General features: G+C 40.0%; 1 protein-coding gene across 1 annotated transcript in view; it reads left to right on the top strand.

The window, feature by feature from the left end:
• Positions 1 to 1,411: 1,411 nt before the first annotated feature.
• map3k3 (mitogen-activated protein kinase kinase kinase 3) overlaps positions 1,412 to 13,273 on the top strand; it is a 38,387-nt gene continuing 26,525 nt past the window's right edge. Inside the window, exons 1-4 of the mRNA XM_051715989.1 lie at positions 1,412 to 2,813; positions 9,829 to 9,921; positions 12,392 to 12,522; positions 12,616 to 12,656. Coding sequence (XP_051571949.1) covers positions 9,918 to 9,921; positions 12,392 to 12,522; positions 12,616 to 12,656 — 176 coding nt within the window. The 5' untranslated portion in view covers positions 1,412 to 2,813; positions 9,829 to 9,917. The remainder of the gene's footprint in view (positions 2,814 to 9,828; positions 9,922 to 12,391; positions 12,523 to 12,615; positions 12,657 to 13,273) is intronic.

The raw sequence follows: 13,273 nt of genomic DNA, 5'->3' as shown, positions 1-13,273 counted from the left end.
CCAGGTCTCCTAAGCAACCAAACTGGCCCAGTTGCTAGGGAGGGTAGAGTCACATGTAACCTCCTCGTGGTCCCTATAATGTGGTTTGCTCTCGGTGGGGCACGTGGTGAGTTGTACGTGGATGCCGCAGAGAATAGCGTGGGCCTCCACACGCGCTACGTCTCCACGGTAACGTGCTCAACAAGCCACGTGATAAGATGTGCGGATTGACGTCTCAGACACGGAGGCAACTGAGATTCATCCTCCGCCAGCCGGATTGAGGCGAGTCACTATGCCACCACGAGGACTTAGAGAGCATTGGGAATTGGGCATTCTAAATTGGGGAGATTTTACATCGTGTTTTGTGCACCAAGTGTTGAGGTCTACATGCACAGCTCCATATTGTGATCGCATTGCCATTAATGCAAGGTGATGTCTAATAGACTACATAGCATGCATGAAATGTTCCTTTGGAAAGCTTCCAAATGTCATGTAGTACATTATTTAACTTGTTTATAATGAAAGTTTAAAATGTGGAATGTTCAAGTAAAATGTTCATTTAAATTTTACTTATTTAAATATGGCAATGCACAACACATTAAGTTAAATGTACTCTCATTTCATGAATATTATGTTATGAATTTAAGTATAGATTTTATTTAATTTTAAACCAACAACATTTTCTGTGTGAAAACTTGCTAAATAAAAACTAAGGAAATTGTATTTATTTTTTTTCCCCAGTGTGCCAGACTGGCAGCACCATCTGGAGAACCTCCAGACACCCTTTTAGTTCTCTGGGAAACTTGCTCTTAGTTCCTGCAAGAGACTGTCAACGGCCCTTTCAGTAACTCCATAAGGGAATGGCTTCAAATCACTTGAAATATACGTATCTTGAAGTTTCTTGAGTACATACATACATTTGAGGTACCAGCTCCAGAGGGTTCTCCCAGTGTGGCATCTGAGGAACCCCAAATGGTGCCTTGAGTATCTTTTAATTGTTACAATGTGACGTGAGCTTTATCTCAAAAGAGGTGACTTGCTGCTCTTCTAAAGAGATGTACAATTGGTAATTATTTAATAACTAGTTACATTTAAGTAATTATGCAGTTATTGATATTGGAAATAAATATTGGTCTCAAACACAAATACAAGAACAAAACGGAGAAAAAAGCTGACTTTTTTGTAATTGCTGCACATGTAAGGCTGTTTTATTTTTTATACGACAACTTTTTATACATTGTATTGAAAAGAAGAGCTGTATACATATGTAATGTGTGCAACGTTATTCACATAGACATAGATCCCTCTGTAAAAGTCTCTTCACTCCGGGTATTCTCACCTATAAAAATTCATTTTTGACTCCTACGTCATAAATGTGTGTGCACTACATGCTGCGCGCGGCAGTGATGCTGTGCGCGTCACCAAGCATAAACTAAAGTCAGGCGCAGCGCGCTCCCGCGCTTACCACAGATGTCATCTTGAACGTGTTATGAAAATTATGGTTTGCAATGCAAATTTGGTCACCGAAGACGATACAAATAATAATAATAATATTTTGAGATCCCATTTTATCCTCAACACGACGAACTTTTGGCTGGTTTTGAAGGAAACGAGCTCATGGGTTCCGGTGACGAACTGCTTTTTCGCTGTCAGGAAAGTCGTTGGGCTCTAGCATCTGCTGTTTATCATCATCTTTACGAGAATGCTTGGAGTAATGTCGCCTCAAGATCTCATCTGCCGTTTAATATCACCCAGATAACATCAACTAACCTCGGGAAGGATATTTTTTCGCTACTTTCGCGGGTTTTTAAGTTGTCGTGCAAGTAGCAGACATCAACGGAAAGGGGAATTTGTTCGCGAAGTTTAAGAGCGCGCACCGCTTCTTTTGTCCACATGATCGACGACTGGATTTCTATGCAATAATCTTGATACGTTTTTCAATTTTAGTTTAGTCAAGTGGATGCAAGAAGGCTGCTTTCACAGTCACATGCCTTTATTCATAAACATTTGTCGCAAAATAATGCGGAGATTGTCCGAGCAACGAGCTGAGGGCTCGTTTCATTTTTCATGTGTTTAGACAAAATTACCACACGCAGGTGTTGGATTAATGAACACGTATGGACTGTTTATAAGGTCGCATTTCGCTAGAAAGGTGAACACTGGCCATTCGTGCCCTGAACTGGCAAGAAACATCGACAGGAGGAAAGAAATCTGCAAACCTAGCAGGAAAAGAAGCCATCAAAATCACGGAACTCGCTTCGTCCTTTCCCTCCAGTCTGCTATACAGTGTGAAAGCACCTGTAGTATTATTATAAGACATTCTTAACTACTGGATCGCAAGTTTATTGTTCAGATGTGCTTATTTTATACTTTCCATACAATATTCATGTCGTTTTCAAAAAGCTACAATGACAGAGCGACGGACGTTTACCTTTTTTAGATAAAGTATTAGGCAAGGTGCGAATGGATATTGTTTTATCGCTTTTTGAAATGTCAATATTTCAGTCATAGTTGCCTACTGTTACGCCTGCTGTGTGTAAAGGAGGTCTTTTCGCTGCTTTAAGGAATACGTTTTATTCCTGGAGTATAAACTCATGGGTGATATGGGAGACCCTGAGGGGTCCGCGCACCTGGAAGCGCTTTAGCAATGGCAGTGGCCTGTCCACTTTGCTCCGCAGGTGGAGAGGATATCTGCGGACATTCATATTAATTTAACTGTGAAAACAACGTTTCTCCATACATTATACACCGAGTTCCTTGAGAGGGCATTGGAAGTGGAGTGGAGTGACCTCATCTGCAGGTGGAAGGTCACCTGTACTTAACCGAAAGCACAGGTGAGTTCATGGGGCTAACGGACCATGTGGTATCCTCACTTCAACTCAATGTGCACAACACGGAAATATGCGTAATTAAGAAAATAATTGGGAAAATGTTAAATGTAGGACTTAACGTGACATTTCAAGGTGTCCTCAACTTTGTTACAGGTTTTGACATGGTTGTTTAGATCAGGGATGGATTACTGACCGGGCCAGTGCCCAGGGGCCCTTGCCTACCAGGGGCCCTTGACTTTAAGGTTGCGCAATCCCGCGAAAACCCATCAACAATGAAACGAAAACAACCCCCCAAAAAATGGTGGGAGGGGCGCCCTTGGAGATAATTGGCCCCAGGGCCTTTGCAAGTCATAATCCATCCCTGGTTTAGATTGGTCTTAATGAACCTGACATGACCTTTGACACCGTTTTCCGCAGAGTTCCCTTGCCCTTCATTCTTGCATCTGTGTGACTAATCGCAGGTCTTCACTGCAAGTCATAGCAATCAGGTGATTCACCAGTAGATCTGGAAATCCTTGCATTCTAGAACAATAAGCATTATTTGACTTGGACTCACACTGGAATTTTATTATGTGTGCTGTTTTGATAACTCAGTAACTGAAAACTACTATGGGAAAACATTATCACATCTAATGTAGTTGAAAGGACAGTTGTATAGTTTGGTAATAGAACTGTTGGTTAAAGACATATACCAGTTTGACAGTTAAAGAGATGGTTCACCCAGAAATGATCTCATCATTTATTCACTCTCATGCCATTCCAGATGTGTATGACTCTCTTCTGCAGAACACAAAGATTTTTTGAAGAATATTTCAGCTCTGTAGGTCCTTACAATGCAAGTGAATGGGTACCAAAATTTTTAAGCTCCATAAAGCACATAAACACAGCATAAAAGTAATCCACGACTCCAGTGGTTGAATCTCTATCTTGAGAAGCGATATAAGTGTGGGCGAGAAACGTATCAATATTTAAGTCCTTTTTACTATCGATCTCCACTTTCACTTTCACATTCTTCTTTTGTTTTTGGCGATTCTCATTCTTTGTGCATATCGCCACCTTCTGGACAGGGAATATAGTGAATTTCATCAGCGGCCCTCTGGATTACTTTTATGCTGCCTTTATGTGCTTTTTGGAACTTCAAAATGTTGGTAAACATTTACTTGCATTGTGAGGACCTACAAAGCTGAAATATTCTTCTATAAGTCTTTGTGTTCAGCAGAAAAAAGTGAGTCATGGTATTCTCCCATCAGCGTTCTCAGGAGGGCGCGTACGTAAACACAGAGAGGGTGAGCAATGGCTAATCCCGTCCATGTAGTGCATGATCATCGAGTGATAATGTTCCGCTCCCCCCAGTGAAACGGTAAGCCCCGGGACCCCAGACCACATTAATGCGGCCCTGGTTACAAAAGTTTAAACTTTTCTAAACCTGTTAATTCAACATGGAAATGGCGTAATACTGCGTCTCCCATTAGTCATAATGCAGCATATTTGACAAGAAAGGCAGAAATACCAAAAATGCTTTGTGTACCAGCTGCATGGTGAAGAGAGACACTTAAACACCTGTTACATCTCTCATCTCCATCTCTCCATCCAGGGTAGGAAATTAACGGGGGCTCTGGGCAAAAATGCCCCCTAAATTCCAAATATGCCCCCGCAAAGAGTTCTTGTTGTTTTATTAATAACATCTGATAGCCTATAGGCCTACTTCCAATACACACACCGCGATCTTCGTTGGAATTTTCGCTGAACATAATTTATTTCGTGTCGTCCGTTGTGCAGATGTTGCCGAGTCAGTGGCGGATGCTCGCGCCATAAACGCACACAAAAAGGCACTCGCTTCTCATGCTCCGCAGCAGTTCGGTGTCGCGCATTGATTTATTCAATTGGCATGAAGGAGTTGCTATGTTTTTTTAAGCTCCTCATTCCAAATCTGGAGAAATGCTGTCATCTGTATGTCGGTGCATTAGTTTTGTAGACTGTGTTAATTTAATAGCCAAAATGTTTGGAAATATGTGAATGAGAAAAAAAGTTTTGTTTTAATATCATTGTACATTGAATGTACAGATCATGCAATTTTGTAATTATTGAAACATGCCATTTTTCAAATTGAATTAATTGTTTAAATTTTAACATAAAAGGATGACAGGGTCATTTTATAAGATTATAATATATATTTGTTTGCCCTTGTAAAGGTAAAAAAAAATGCCACACTGGAAATCAAATATGGCCTCTTAATGAAAAAGTTGATTTCTGACCCAGGTTCCATCTGACCTATACAGGAAATGAGAAAAGTAGCCCACCCCCCTTTTAGGGGAGTTTGTTGTAAAAGTTTGGACATTTTAGTGTTATGAGTTTTATTTCCCCCCAAAGTGTGTAAAATGTTGACCATTCACCCATTGTAAGTGCCTCACTATAACCTAAAAAAAAAAAAAAAATTTTTTTTCAGTGATAGTGATTTTATAGCTTTGTGAATCTGCCTCTTACTCTGTGCATGTTGTGAGAAAATTTCTCACACATCTCCAGTGTGAACATACTCTCACAACTTTGACTTTAAAATACTGCATGGACCGCAGCTTACACAGATGGTGTCAGATCCGTTTGATTGTGGATGATGCATCCTCTGCTTTGGGCCAGTTCATGACCTTGTAATAAAACACTTTCTAGAGCAACTGTTTATTTGAACCCACTATCTCAATCATGGCTGGGTCGGTCAGTCAGTGAAACGATCAAGGAGCACTCCGACTTCTGGAGTGACAGTGAAACAATCAATGTTGCCCCCCCCCCCCCACCCCCATTCCAAACATACAAGTGGCCTACCAAAGACTGCATCCTAGTATCGGCCCCGATCCCAACCCCAGAGCTGACAGGAAACTTTTTAGTCAAGACAGTTTAGAGTGTTGGGAACCCTAGAAGGGATTTGTGCTGTAAGCCTCTGACTTTCTTGTACTGTAAGCCCCTCTATGTGCAAAAGCCAACAGCATCAAAGCCAACGCCATTGCTGGGAAAACCAGCCACAGACTAAACAGCTGAAAATCAGGCGAGAGGAGGTTGGGGGCAGGAGAAACATTTGTTGAGTTTCTGGTGAGTGCTGGAAAAGGGATACAAGCAAAACAAAACAGGCCCAGCTGACAGGGCCCACGGACGGCCTTCTGCTCTCGCCAGATTCCACAAATTCTTACCAGAAGTTAATTAGGAACAGGAGAACAGGAAAATAAGGCAGAGAAGGGTTCATACACTGAATAAAGACTGGTTAGGACCTATGGCACAGATGACAGGTCTAACATGAGTTTAACTGGTTTGTTATATTTTGAAAATTTACATACCTTAATTTTTTAGCTACATAAAACTTTTATGCCTTGGGAGTTTACCCTCTGAATTTAGCCTCTGATTTAAAGCTTAAGTGTATAACCTTTTCAAAGTTAAAATACTTTTTCCTTTCCCAGCCTAATATGCAGAGATAACTATAAGCAATTTTTTGGTTGATTTCTTCTCTAACTGTAAACACGGTGTTTCAATGTCCTTATAAATATATTGCTCTGTTTGTTTGAGCATCCCAACTGCCCGACACAGCAACATTGGCTGAATCAACTAATGACATGAGTTTGGGGTGATATGATCTGTGAGTTTGATTAACGGCAGCCTGAGGGTGCTTCTCATTCGGAAGGCTGAAGCCCAGTAAGGCTGTGTCCTTCCTAGACCAGTCTAGACGACTCCTCAGCACTAGAATGAGATGGTCCATGTAGTGTGCATGTGCAAAGGATTGTGGGTGATTGAAGGCCACGAAGGATGCATTTGATGCATCCTCCAAAATATGGCGAATGAAGGCCGCGAAACGAGGCTGCCTTCCAAGGGTTCTCACACTTGAGACTGCCTTCGGTGCTTGATGATGTGGCAGCTGGGATACCCAGCCTAAATAAGCTGTAGCCTTCCGATTGAGAAGCACTGTGAGTTCTACTAATAAAATCAATCTGTGAGTACTAAAAGTTGAACCACTGCCGCTAGTAGTCAAAACTTGAAGTGTTGTTGAAGTGAAATTACGTTGTAGCCTATTTTTAGTTGTAAATGGTTTAATACAATCAACAGGGATGCATATTTCATTAACCGCACTCCCTTACCCAAACCCCAACCCTAAACCTTGCCTCAGCCGCAGATGGCACGCACAAACCGTCTGATGCTTTTAGCACACAAAACTGGATAATGCTTTCTCAATCTACTCAGTGCAAATCTGGCTGGTTTGATGGAACTTCTGCAAGTAGAGGACACAGGACATTTCATCGGTCTACCTTGAAGCCGAGTTGTGTTCAAAAGGTTCCGCGTTGATTGATTTTGTGCTTTTGAGGACGAAATAATCACAGAATTTGCCCAAGTTTGCCAGGTTAGTGACGTCAAATCTTTTAAAGATATTCAGAGTTTAGTTTGAGGCACATACCAGAATGTGAAGCTCGAGTAGAGCTGCATTTTCTGCTTTGTTTACTTGGCTATGTCTGTGAAATTCTCTATAATGTGGTTTTCTGTGCTGTACTTAGACTCTTACACTTTTTCTGCTATTCTCCCATGTGTTTTCTTTGCAAGCGCTCAGACTCGCGCACTATTATATTCATTATATTTCCCTGTGTCTGTCTTTTATTATGGTATGATACATCTCAGATAACCCTGCCACTAAACACCCCATAATGACAAAACTGACTGTCATTGGTCGCTTTGCATGTCAGTTAGATAGCTTTTCCTGTCTAATGGGTGGTTCTTGGCCAATTAAAGCGGCTAAAGACCGCAGACCTATGCCGCAGTCTGGTTACGTGAGACTACCCTAAACCTAACTATCAGTCGAGTAAAAATATAATTTTATAGTGAAAATGCAACCTCTGAATTGTGTTCACCATTGTTTATGTGGATGTGAATATTTCCTGGTTTCCATGGGACCAGAACCCATGTCTCAGAGATTCCTCACACAATGCTTTTTTAGCAGCGCCACAGGGAAAGGTGAACACATTTGAATTCCTGCAAAAATGGGGTGTGGGTGTTTAACAAACTGTGGGACTTGCAGATGATGGGACTTTCAGAGGTGTGGCATATTTCATAGCATATATCTATGTAGACCTGTACATATGAAGGGTAGAAATGTACACTCTTTCACGAAACCCTCTGTGGAGCATTCCAGTGAGGGTCGGTTTCATCAAGACTTGAATTTATGAAGCAAGATGTCAGATGAGGCCAGCAACGCTCACTGCATATTGAGTGCATTCATATGTGCAGTCAGTCAGGCCACCTGTGTGCTACTCAGGATATTTGGCTGAGTGAGTGCAAATGAATGATGTCTGACCTCTGTAATTGCTTACGGTTCAGTTGAAGCTACGACTGAAGGCACTGAAACAAACACCCTCATGCTTACACACACTTCTTACCTCATCCTTTTGGATAATCATTTCAACCCTGGTCATAAGTTTGGAAGGATGAGCCATTCTCAGCAATGTCCAGTTTGTCCTGTCTCCTTCGGTCCACTGTAATTGGATCAAAAGAGAGTTTTGCTGGTCTGATGAAGCCCAACAGTGAAGCACTGGCAGGTAATGTCATTAGGAATGATGCAGTCCTATTTCAGAGCTCCACTTTTAAAAGTCAGGATATGCTGAGAGAAGCAAACATAGGAAACTTTACTTAATTCCAGCACAATCCTTGGTCAGTTTTGGGCTGAATCAACAGCTCATCTGGTATGCATTGTTCAGGATGTGAAACTGAGTAAGAAAAGTTTTAAATTATGCTGATGAGTCCTTTATACATTTCATTGGTAATTTTACGAGTGGATGCTTGACATGGCATTTTTACATATTACATATATATTTATATATATGTAAACCGTAGTAAACTGAATTAACATGCATTTATGTTGTCAGTCAAAATTGTTTGCATTTGTAGAAGAATATTAGTTTGAGTGCTGAAATAAGGTTTAACATTTTTATCCAGAATTTTGAGCTCAACATAAAAATGCTCTGTGACTGCCCGATAAATGAATTCGGACACTGAAAATTCCATGTGTAACACAGAGAGTAGCTGTGGTTTTCATCAGAGAAATAGGTAACATATTATGTGAAGCTATTAGTTGGACACCTTTGTGGTGAAGCAGTTTTTTTTTCCACTTCCAGGAAGAGCAGATAACATCTCAAAAGGACATTAGAAAGTCACAATGTGAGCTTTGCTTTGCAATGTTTTTCATAAAATGCCACTTTGCAGATTTCTCTGGGCTGATTGGAAATGACTATGCTGGAGTAAAACCAGCATACTACTGTTATAGAACATATTATTTGTCTCACTATGACAGGGCTCCGCCTTGAACAGTATGTCAAAACCTGGGTTAAATACAAATATCCAATGGATAATTGAGTTATATGATTATAATATTTACTTTTTTGGTACTTTTAACTTCAAATGGTTTAATGTAGGCCACCTGTATGCATAGGCAATTAGTTTTGTAAATGTTGAAGTATGAAAATATTGCAATGATAGCATTTGTGTGACATTGTTCAGAGGGGCATAGATCATGCCTTTGGAGCTGACATTGGCTCTTTTTAAATGGTAAATATTTCCATCCAATTTTTTCCCCTCGGCTGAAAGGATTGTGCCAGGTTTCTCATGCCAGCAGAAATCAGGTTACAGTCCCTCTTTTGGCCAGACATCTCTGTCTCGTATGCGTGCACAGCACACATTTTCACCATCCTGTTACACATGTAAAACATTCCACATGCAGTTTTTTCCCCCTGCATTCTAGTTGGGGTTTATTTGCAACAGTACATTTTACTGGTTCAAATACAGAATACAGAGGAGCAAAAAGTCTGTTTTTAAGTTATGCCTGTAAATGAAAAACCTATGTTTTGTTTTGGCTGTGGTGTTGACCATGATGTTACTATTTGTTGGATCAGATTACATTTTTTAAGGGAGGTATGCAGATGACAGTCAATCATAATCATGTATCCTCACTGATTTTATCTGGACTTTCTGTTTAACCTGAATATTCTTCCACTTTTAGGCCACTGACGGGTGACACTAGAGGACAGTGTGTGTGAGGACCTCCAAACCTGAACACGGAACAAGAGCACACACATTCACTCTGTCAAAATGAGTAAGTCCCAATGTTTTTCTCCATATACTGTACCTTAAGCATGACAGCAAATTATAGTTTAAAGAGTGTACAACTGGTGTTGCCTGTGGTTCAGTGTTGGGGAAGATACTTTGAAACTGTACCTTTACAAGCTATTCATACTTTAAAGTAGTTAAATTACAGAAAACGTTAGCTAGTAGCTACACTTTAAGTTACTTAAAGTATCAAACCACTTTGAAGCTCCTTAAGAGGGCATTATATTTCAAAACATACAATTATTCGATGATATCATTTATAATATCAGATTTGTATTTTTCTGGCACAAAGACATTTTTTAATGAATGACCAATTTTAAATAGTTTTGGCACCATTAAACATTAACATTTACATAAAACTTAATATTACAGAAATCTATAGATATCCTTATTTCCATAACGGAGTCAAAAACCTCAGTATTTAACTAAATGCTTTTCTGCAAAGAGAGAAATGCCATTCAGGGTGCCTGGGTTTGTTCCTGGCAGGCAGCAGATGTCTTAAACCCGCCCTCACCCTAATCCTAAAACCCAAATTATACTTTGGTCAGACGTGAACACTGAGCATCTGCGTACAGAATGCGTGATGCAAATTTAGTCATCAGCAGAGCTGATTCATTGCTCAAGCAATTAATGTGTGATTTTTCTAACCATGCATCTTTGAACATGCAGAATGTGCATTTGCCTGGAATTTTTTGCACTAATTTGTGTATCCACAAGGTGGCAACACTCTCATTTGAGCCATTGCTGTAACGAAGAAGCACTAGAAGAAGCCTGTAAACAACAGGAAACGAATGTGAAAACAACAACAACGGTCAATGTGCACGTCAAGAGCGTGTGTGAGAGGAGGTCAGGAGATACCTGCATTTGTATTGTAATTGTGTCTGAAGGAATATAAAGACATCTTTATGCGTCTAAACTCTTGAAGAGAAATAATCCAGTCTCTCATAGCAGTCGTAGCGTACATGCACCAACCGCCTGTGAATGCGCACACTGCACAGTCAAATGAAGTATACTTTCAAAGGCTTGTGTTCAACTGTACACTAAGTGTTCAGGTCAAAACCAAAGTATAGTTTGGGCTTATCCATATGGAGCCTGTAAGGCTGAGGGCCATTGTACAAAGGTGCCTAGGTTTGTTCCTGGCAGGCAGCAGATGCCCTAACCCCGCCCCATCCCTAATCCTAACCATATGGATTCTGTAAGGCTGAGTATCTTGCCAGGAAAGACCTGAGGCACATTTCTCCCATCGCGGTGGTGTTAAGCAAGCCTGAGTGGGTTTTGTTCTCTGAAAAGCTGCGTGTTGCCTATACAGCTGGAGTTTCGCTTACTGCCCCCTGCTGAAAATAGGTGGTACTTCAAGCTTGAAAAAGCTACACTTTTGTAAACAGCTTATTAGTGTCACTAATTTTAGTTATTTACTCTCCAACACTGTTGTGATTGACTCAGTTTTGTCCTGTTCAAAGGATGACGCAAGTTGAAATGCAGAGTAAGAGATTGTAGGGGAAAGGCAGACAAGCTGGTGTTGAGCTGGAATTAAAAGGATGTTTAGAGATGATTTAAGAGAGAGGGAGACGTGGAGACAGACATTGATGGCTCATGTTCTCACTAATCACATGAACACACACCTACACATAACAGTTGAGTTGTTGAGTCCATTGCTTGGGTTGGTCTGTGTCATGTTCTAACTTAGGTTTTCATTATTAGTGGTATAGACGAAGCTTCTCTGTTTCACTCTCTCTCTCTCTCTCTCTCTCTGGATGTGTGTGAAGTCTGTCCAAACTACACACTGCAAATATTTTCCCTCCGTGAGCGAGTTTAATCAAGACACAGCTCATTCTCACATCAAACATGAGAACAGAGGTCTCGAAAACATGATCATCTCCTTCTCACAGGCTCCACTCTATTGAAACGGGTCTAGCTATTTGCCTTTGAGTTTATTCACAACAGATAGCAGAACATTCTTTCAGTTAATTTGCAACTGTACTGTAATTATAGCAAGTTTATAGTCTGCAGCATAATCTCTGTTTAAAATAAAAGAATATACCACTCAAGACTGTGCATTACAGTGATTGACCACTGTTAAGGGGGATTTAAAGATGGTAAAATCACTGTAATGTGGCTACTCAACCCCCTCAATGTTGCCTGTTAGTTTTTTCAGATGACAATAAAGAACTTGAACTTGTGTTTTTTATGTGTAATAAGTAGTTTTTGATGCTAATAATCACAATAAACAATACTACTGCCAAATAATACAGTAAATTAGCCAAACTGTAGGTTGTTTATGGTTGCCAGGCAGAATAGCAACTTGCCTCATTAATAAATTTCAATTGATGTTAAATCACACAATTTTAAAATGACTTCGAGCATGGCTGATCCAATTAGATTTTAGAGCGGGATCCATCCATTTATAAGGGCTGTTTTTCACTAACACCTTCGTCACTTTGTTATTCTCTCTCCAGATGAGAGACAGGCTCTCCACTCAATTATGAAGGATCTGGTGGCCCTGCAGATGACCAGGCGCCAGCCTGCGTCAACTTACGACACGGCAAAACCAAAACCTGTCAGCACTGCCAGCTCATCCGACAGAAAGGTAATGTACACAAACACATATACATGAAATAAAGAGACCATGCCACTTCCATGTGACCCAATGGTAACCTTACTGCTCTGTTTCTTTCTTTAGGATGATGTCAGGATTAAGTTTGAGTTCTGTGGTGAAAAAAGGTGAATTTGAGATTTATTTATTTTTTGGAATGTGCACGTGTGTATATGTATGTAATTGATAGATAGATAGATAGCTCTAATACATTACAATAAATACACAATTTACATTATATAACAATGCACTGTGTGCACAAAAAGTACCTTTTGCGTATGTATTATATTGTGCAGACACATACTGAACATGTGTAATGCACAGTGCTAGGTAGTAACGGATTACGTTATCTGGATTACGTAAACATATTCTGCCTTGCATAATCCCCAAATTCTTTTTTAAAATCTTTAACATTTTTCATTCTATATCAGCCTACCAATGCATACTTTAAACCAAGGGTTTAAGCTTTTTGATGCCAAGGACCCCCCATGTATAATGACTGCCTTATGAGGGACCCCCTTCCTATCATATAATGGCAGTTATATATTTTCATGTATAAAGACAAAATAGTGTATTTATTTTGTGTTTGAAAAATAGAAAGCGTGACATTATAAATACAACACGTTGGAATACAAATTAAATAGTTGAATTTTATATTTTCATTGTACAAAAGCCAAAATAAATTATTAAAAATGATATGGTAAATGTTTACTTTGTAATAAATTAACAGTGTATCTTTTTTTTC

The sequence above is a fragment of the Myxocyprinus asiaticus genome, chromosome 14 (genome assembly GCF_019703515.2).
Source record: "Myxocyprinus asiaticus isolate MX2 ecotype Aquarium Trade chromosome 14, UBuf_Myxa_2, whole genome shotgun sequence".
Classification (NCBI taxonomy): domain Eukaryota; kingdom Metazoa; phylum Chordata; class Actinopteri; order Cypriniformes; family Catostomidae; genus Myxocyprinus; species Myxocyprinus asiaticus.
The sequence above is the reverse complement of the archived record's forward strand: the minus strand, read 5'-3'. Positions and strand labels throughout refer to the sequence as shown.